Source organism: Sinocyclocheilus grahami, unplaced genomic scaffold (genome assembly GCF_001515645.1).
Source record: "Sinocyclocheilus grahami isolate Dianchi unplaced genomic scaffold, SAMN03320097.WGS_v1.1 scaffold40.1, whole genome shotgun sequence".
NCBI lineage: Eukaryota > Metazoa > Chordata > Actinopteri > Cypriniformes > Cyprinidae > Sinocyclocheilus > Sinocyclocheilus grahami.
Window position 1 is genome coordinate 1,563,257 of NW_015505219.1, and position 8,603 is coordinate 1,571,859.

Sequence of the window (8,603 nt, forward strand, 5' to 3'; positions counted from 1 at the left end):
TCTATGCTCACCTTGTGCCTTCCGGCAGTCCTTCAGAATTCGATATAACTTATATCGAGTCCTGATACTTGAGTTTGAACGAGAATGCACGCGTTGGCGGTAATGCATAGACGGACATTATGTGAAAATGTGGACAGTGCCAAAATAAGGGTGCCTATTTATACTACAGATATCGATATTTTACGTGTGGCATCGATGCATCGTATCGTCAGATATCGTATCGATGAATCGTTACACTACAGATGATAAATCTCACTCCATATATTCAATGAGAATATCTGGGACAGATTTCTGCATGAATTTCTTCAAAATTACTATTCATAAAATATGTACTATTAAAAACAAGGATAGCCTAATTTTTCTATGTGCTCTTTATGAGTTGCTTTATTACATTAAATGACTTTAATCCTGTTTAATAAAGGTCTGACATGTAAACTGCTGTATGAGCACAAAAAAGCAACAAGAAGAACAAACATTTCACAGTTCATTTGAGACATTCAGGCCAAGATCAAATATAGTGCAGAACAGGAGGAACCGAGAAAACTTTTTTTAATTTATTTGACCGTTTCTTTCAACTCAGGAACTACAAGTGATGTTTTGATGAAGAGATAAGGTAGTTTTACCAGCTGTGAACTGCATTGCAGTCACAGATTTCCTAAAAATGCACAAATCTTAGATTAAACAAGTAAAGCAACACATCATGCATAACCGTATGCATCCGTTTATTCTGTGGAAAGTTTCACAGCATGAATATTACCCACTACAACAACCATCTGAACGCCAGCGATTAACAATAATTAAAAAAAAACTTTATTACATTATCAGTGTTGCACTTTTTGTTACAATTTAGGGGTCTGTGAAAAACTTCTACATGCTGCGTTTAAGTGAAATATATAAGTGTACAATACTTGAGCTTTTGCATTTGACGGTTCAACCCTGCACAGAATCTGTGAAAGCTAGATTGTAAAGGTGCAAGCAGTTTTGCCTGACTGTGTATTATTTGACACAGTGCAAAAAACTGATTTCAGATAAAAATTAAATTAAATTACACACAAACCTTCACTCACCTTACCGCATTACACACAAATAAGATGGCCTGCACTTTTCTTTAAAGATTTGCTTATTTTTTGTTTGTCACTTATTTTTTTATGATTACAAGGGTCCGGTTACAATACAAGCATGTTATTTACTAATTATATCCTCCATAAAATGTTATAAATACAAGTGAAATTCTCAAACAAACCAAAAACATTGGGTCAGGATTCCTAACCTTAAAGACAAACAAAATAATTTAAATAATTTAAAAAAAGCAGAGCATAACAAAAATGATAAACATTAATGGCAACACTTTACAATAAGGTTCCATTAGTTAATGTATTAACTAACATGAACAAACAATGAACAATACATTTATTACAGTATTTATTAATCTTTGTTAATGTTAGTTAATGAAAATACAGTTGTTCATAGTTAGTTCATGTTAATTCACAGCGGATTAATTAATGTTAACAAGCACAACTTTTGATTTTAATAATGCAGTAGTAAATGTTGAAATTAACATTAACTAAGATTAATAAATGCTGTAGAAGTATTGTTCATGCTTAGTTCATGTTAACTAAAGTAGTTAACTAATGTTAACTAATGAACCTTATTGTAAAGTGTTACCACATTAATAAAACTCCCAACATTCTATTCAATATCTGTACAGTATATAAGCTAAGCATGATATTAAAATGCACATAGTTACATGACTACTTTAAAAGAAAGACAAAATAAGAATATCATTACAAATGACTGTAATAGTCTGTAACTCTCACACTCTACAATTAACTACATTCTTCTGATGAATATTCCCACACAAATATTCCATTTGTGCGAGATGTGCCAGGTCTTAAGCATAATCTGACGTGTGTCATAACAATAGATCAGCTTCTGTTCTGTCAGCATGTACCCCTGGAGCCAGATTCATGAATATCTTAAGAAAATAAAATTTAGAACTTTCTGAGGATAAATAAGAAGTTTAAGTTAAATTATTTAAAATAATAATAATAATAATAACGAAATATCTTAAGGACACATTTATTTCCTTTTTAGGAATAACATTTATAAACAAAATAATAATGACCAAATGATTTGACTTGCCGATTGTATTCTAACCTACTGAGGTTAAATTTGTCTTATATTACAACAATTCATTTAATACTTGGTAAATCTTAACAGTAAATGTATTCATCTATTAACTTTTTTTGTCTATTAGCAAAAAAGTGTCATCTCTAAGAGGGTTTTCTGTCCCTTTCTTCATTGATAACCCACGGCATTTCCATCTGGAAAAAACATCCAAGAAACCGACAAGTACGCTAGACTATAATAAGTAGTAAAATATAGTAGTACTAATATGCATTACGTTTAGCTAGTATTATAATGTTGTAACACTTATATTTTAATATCAAAACGGTCCAATTAATTTATTAATCATCTGTGTAGTCTAAGGTCTAGGAGGTCATTTAGAATAAAATGTAAATTCTTTGTCAGCTTTCTTAAAGAAAATTCTTAAGACAAAAAATAAATAAATAATAATAAAGATAATTTTAAAAAATTCTTGCCACAATATTCTTTACATTTCTTAGAAAAGAAAATAAGAAGAAAATAAAAGTTACGAATTTTATTCTTAAGAACATTTCATGAATCCAACCCCAGTTCTTTAAATGACTGAACAGGCGACTCTCAATGAGTTTTTATTTGATGGTGTATAACATTTTTAAATATGAATGAAAAATGAGCAAAAACAGCTATTATAAGGAAACCATCACTTAGCTTTTACAGTAATACTTTATCTATAAAAAGAAAAAGCAAAGCCATATTGTTCAAATTGAATAAGCTCTTTAAAAATGCAGACTGTTTCCAGATTTTGGAATCACCTCTAAATCACCATGAGGAACCTTCAACCTTTCACTCTTCCGCTGTCTTTTTTCTGCTCTCCCTTCCTCTCAACCTTCTTCATTTCTTCTGGAATTGCAAACTTCTCCATTGCCTCCCTTTCAAATTCTTCCATCTCATCGCCGTCGTCTTCCTCGTTCTCCTCTCCCTCGCTGTCGCTCTCTTCTCCTTCAGCCATGTCCTCCAAAATGTCTTCCACATCTTCCACGAACTCCCTGAACGGCATCTGATCATGAGCGAACACTCCATCCGTGAAGAACTCCTTCACCAGCTTACGGAGCTCTTCTTTGCTGGAGGTCTGGTCCTGATCCTGGAGCTTGTTCAGGTAGAACTGGAGAAGGGTCTCGAAGTCCCGCAGGCCGACGGGAGAGAGTCCCTCGCCTCGAGCGCAGTCTGCCACACCGCTGCATGTCTCCCGCTGCTCGTTATAGTGCTGAATGCGCTCTCTTTGTTTGGTCCAGTAGTTCTCATGGTCATAATGGTGATGGGAGGAGGTCTGGTCTGGTGGTCTGTGCCCATGTCTCCCCTTTTGTTGTTTCTCTTTTTCATTGGGACTATTTTTCCCCTCATTAATATGGTAGTACACCTTTTTTTTCTCCTCGTTTATTCCATCTCTTGTCCATTCTCTATCTTTTGACTCTCTTAGTTTCCCTCTCCAATGCTTTTCCTCCATTTCTTTTTCATCAAACTCTTTTGGAAATTCTTTGTCTCCTTTCCATTTTTTATCGTTGTGTTTTCCGTCCCTCTTTTCCTTTCTCCATTCCTTTTCACCTTTCCATTCATCCTTCCTTTTCTCTTTCCGTTCTTTATGGTCATTCCCACCACTTTGTTTATCACTTTTCCAGTCTTTGTTCTCTTTCCGCTCCCCTCTCTGCTTCCTTTCTTTTTCCTCTTTCACTTTCTTGTTCCCAGTATCCTTCCAGTCCTTTTTGTCTCCCCTCTTCTCATCCTGTCCTACATGTTTGTCTTTCTTCCGCTTTTTATCTTCCTTCAATTCTTTTTTTGCATCCCACTCATTAAAATCTTTCTTGACTTTACTTTCTTTCCCCATTTTACCATCATCTCGTTTTTTGTCCTTTTTCCACTCTTTTCTCTTTCCTGCTTTACCTGCCTCTTGGTGGCTTTTATCTTTTTTCCACTCTTTCGGTTCCTTAGTATGCTCTCCCTCAGTCACTCTCTCCCTCCTTTCCTTGTCATCTTCCTTTTTTTCACTTTTCTTTTTTTTCCATTCTTTGTCTCCCTTGCTTTGTTCCTTCTCCTCACTCTTTTTGCCCCGAGTCTTCCTGGGCTTCATGTCTTGTCTTTCATTCGGTGGTACATCACTTTTGTCTCCAGCAGAGGGCATCCGAGAGGTTGCATTTGGATGCAGAGATTCTGCTCTTCCTTAAAAAAATAAGATGCAATTTTTTTAAATACATTTTTTAATGCACAGGAAAAAAAGAAGGGAATTTTTTTTCTCCATTTCATGAGGTTTGTATTTTAAAACAAATCAGTTAAAGAGATACATATGCTACTGGACATTAATCTGTGAATTTTTTAGAATTTTTTATTTTTTTTAAAAATACATGCGTTTCAATGATGAATCATTGCTGTCAGTGTGTCTGTGCTCTGTGTGAGCTGTGAAACTTTAGCTTTCAGATGCTCCAGTTCTCTCTGTAGTAATGGCACGGCCTCCAGCTCTTTCTTTGCTCTCGCACTTTCTTCTTTCATTCTCTCATTCTCCTGCTCCAGCTCCTTCTGAAGAGCAGGTACTCTATCTAGTTCTCCTTTTATCCTCTTGTACTCCTTCTCCAGCTCTTCTCTCCTCACACGCTCTTTCTCTCCCTCCTCTGTCCGAAACTGTGCTTCTTTCAGTTCACCTTGATGTTGCTGAGTTTACAAACAGGGCAAAAAATTAACACTGAACTACAGCTAGCAGAACCAGCCTATTTACTTGTAATTTTGTTGCACTCTCTCTCTCTGACACTTCATTTGGACTTCATTTAACAAAGGTCTGCACATGTCTATACCTGAAGCTGTGCCTGTAGTACCAATATTTGCTGATCTTCCTTTGCCTGTTTGCTTAAAATGTCTGGAGGCTGAAGACCAACAGGCATGTCTTTGGAGACCTCAGGATTCAGCCACTCCTATCACACACAAATAATCAACAGATGATATAATATGAACTAAAATATAAAGTTTAGGTCTGTAAAGTCACACAAAAAAATTAAGAGCAAATGAACTGACCTGATTTGTTGGATCCTTCAACTCTCTAACATCCATGTCTGCTTCTGAGAGGAAAACGCAGAAGATCAAGCAAATCAAGCAACATAACATGACCATAATCACAATCACAATCACATATCGATCATTAAAAAGCAACAGTGGCCGATGTGATGAAGGTGAGAAAGCTAACATGGAGCCATAACACTCCTGAAGGATCACACAGAAAGCATGCGTTTCCAGCAGTGGCTTAAATGTAACATGCAATGTTCAGAATTAAATCTGTAGATTAATCTAAAATGTTTTCGATTCATTTTCTAAATTTATGCATAATTCATGTCACTAATCTGATATGGTCTTTCAATCTTCCACCGTTATTCAGAGTGGTTATGCATCTACTTGACATCACAGGAAATGAAGCACGATGCACAAACAATTTCAAATGCAACTGTCATGAGTTATTGTACATCATGAGGCTTAACTGAAAACACAATTTAGCCAGTGCCCTGATAACGGCAACTCTCAACTTCCCCCAAAAATGAACATTCTGTCATCATTTACTCACCCCCAAGTTGTTCCAAACCTTCATGAATTTCTTTCTTCTGTTGAACACAATATAATATATTTAGATGAATTTAAGTAACCAAACAGTTTCTGGTCCCCATTGACTTCCACAGTGTTTTTTCCATGTTGTTTCTTCCAACTATGGAAGTCAATGTGGACCAGAAACTGTTTGGTTACCCACATTCTTCAAAATATCTTCATACAAATTCATACAGGTTTGGAACAACTTGAGGGCGAGTAAATGACAGAATTTCATTTTTGGGTGAATTTCATTTTTAATTACAGAAAAGAAAAACTGTATTTAATAAGTATTATTTAAATTATTAAAAATTAAATAAAAACGTACTAATAAATAATACATTTATTACAAAGCATTAAATAAGCTTTTAAAAATGTTACTAACCATATGAAAATTTTTTTTTTTTTAAATCTCAACTTAAGGAACCATTGTTTCCACATTCTTGGACATAAAAAAAGAAGTGATTTCTAGACATTGAAAGTCATGTGAATGAATAATACCTGCCATGGGCATTTTAATACATATTATGAATATACATTTTTCTAGAATTGCCAAGTTCTAAAATATTTTATCAGCTAGAAATTTTGAATAATAATAAAAAAAAATCATTATCCTTAATTCTTATCCAGCAAATCATGAACAAATGGAAAGGCCATTCAAATATTGTTGTGGACAATGAGAGGCATAGGAGTCAAAAGGTTGAGAACCAGTGGTTCATATCCAGCACATATGCAAACGCGCATGCATGTTTTCAACTGCAGCATCCATTCACCGGCATATTACTTTGAGCAAAAGCATCTCATTGCTCCATTCAAACAGACACACAAACACTCTCTCTCTCCCTACCACCATCTGGGTCCATGAGCATACCTGTGGAACAATACACCTCAGTCTCAGACACAGGAAAATATTCAAATTCAATCTCTGATATGGGCCACTGCATAGGTACTTCTGGTCACATGCCCCATTTTTATGACACGCCATATTCAATACCAGTTTGTCCAGGAGTCTTTGGAAAACTTGATTATAACCATCCTCATAAATGTGTGATAATCTCCATCACACATTTCTGAGTATGTAGTTCATGCAGGCATCTCTAGTGACTGACAACCTAATAACGGCAGCCTAAGAGCATCGTCTTGATCCCATTTATGAAATCAAACGGAAAAAAACGGGATTAGATTTTAAACATGGAAAGTCTTACAAATTCGCTCAAACTGTTATGCTGACAGTATATTATCTGTAATGATAGATTTTATATTAAATAAGAGAAATCCCCCCGAAAGAAAAATCCCAAAAAGTCAAAGCATTTTCATGAATGATATCCAACTTTAACTTAAAAATACCCACTTTTTGGTGCTGAATATGGTAATTAAATAAGTATATAGGAAGTATTATTAAAATGATACATTTATTATTTCATTATTTGAAATAAGTACCTGATTTCTAATTAATCTAGATAATACAGCGATCTGTATTTGATTTAAAAGAGTGTGAAAACAGGGGCCTCATGCTTACCAGAGAAGAAAATGGTTCCTAGCCCTAGAAGAATGACAGCTGCAAGGATGCACTTGTTCAAAGAAAAGACTGTTTCCTGTTCTCTCGGAGGTGGTTGAAAATCTTCCTCCTCCCCCTCTTCATCATCTTCTGCTTCTGTCTTGTCCAAAGAGCCCAGGTGGGAGATTTTTCTATTTCGTAAACCATCCCCCTCCTTTCCGTTTGTTTCCAACACTTCTTTAGACTCTACACAGAAAAAGGGCACATGATTATTGGGGGATATTCAGTAGGTTAAAAAACCATGATCTGTACACAAATACACAATCCAAACAATTGCATTTCACATAAAAAAAGCAATCTTTTTGTAGCTGGTTAGTGCAACAGCCAAATGACTATTTTAAAAAAAAGTTTAAAGGGCTATTACGGATGCTTCATATGTGTGTGTATAATATCTAGCATTATTTGCAAGATAGTGTATGCTGATGTGCTACACAAGCTACTTAAAGTACCACGGCCAAAGTCTTACTATAATTTTGCTGTAGCCTCATTCCTTTCTTCAAATTACATAAAAGAGCACAAATTTAATAAAGACAAACACTGACACACCACCTTACATCACTTAAAAAAAAAAGGGAAATAAAAACAGAATACACACTGTAGTTTTTTTCAGGATGCAGGTACAAGCAAATGTTCATCTTAAGAAAAAGAGCGAAAAACAGAGAATGATGCATCTGAAATGTAATCAGAGCAGACACGCTGTATTTATATATAAATAAAGAATAATAAACAGAAATCAAGCTGTCAAGCTGTCACCAGTCATGAAAAAAATACATTAATATTTTATTTTTTGACTTTTGAATTGTAGTGTATGCTGATGTGCTACACAAGCTACTTAAAGTACCACGGCCAAAGTCTTACTATGATTTTGCTGTAGCCTCATTCCTTTCTTCAAATTACATAAAAGAGCACAAATTTAATAAAGACAAACACTGACACACCACCTTAAATCATTTAAAAAAAAAAGGGAAATAAAAACAGAATACACACTGTAGTTTTTTTTCAGGATGCAGGTACAAGCAAATGTTCATCTTAAGAAAAAGAGCGAAAAACAGAGAATGATGCATCTGAAATGTAATCAGAGCAGCCACGCTGTATTTATATATAAATAAAGAATAATAAACAGAAATCAAGCTGTCAAGCCTGCTAAAAATATACCCAAATGACTTAAGACTGGTTCTGTGGTCCAGGGTCACATATTTCCCTCGTATGAGTGTATATATTACTATTATTATTTTAAATATCATGAGTTATTGATTATACTACATAAATACTTTGCTTCCATAAATGATATTATGTAAATACTGCACCTATATAAACAGAAGAT

At 34.7% G+C, this 8,603-nt stretch overlaps 1 protein-coding gene across 1 annotated transcript; it reads right to left on the minus strand.

The window, feature by feature from the left end:
- Positions 1-2,627: 2,627 nt before the first annotated feature.
- On the minus strand, positions 2,628-8,159 carry LOC107582129 (cylicin-2-like). Its single transcript, XM_016267860.1, has 7 exons — positions 8,138-8,159; positions 7,241-7,465; positions 6,569-6,592; positions 5,164-5,207; positions 4,947-5,063; positions 4,541-4,806; positions 2,628-4,322 (listed from the first exon to the last, which is right to left on the minus strand). The coding sequence occupies exons 1-7, from the start codon at positions 8,157-8,159 to the stop codon at positions 2,942-2,944; spliced, it is 2,079 nt and encodes a 692-aa protein (XP_016123346.1). The 3' UTR covers positions 2,628-2,941.
- Positions 8,160-8,603: the final 444 nt, after the last annotated feature.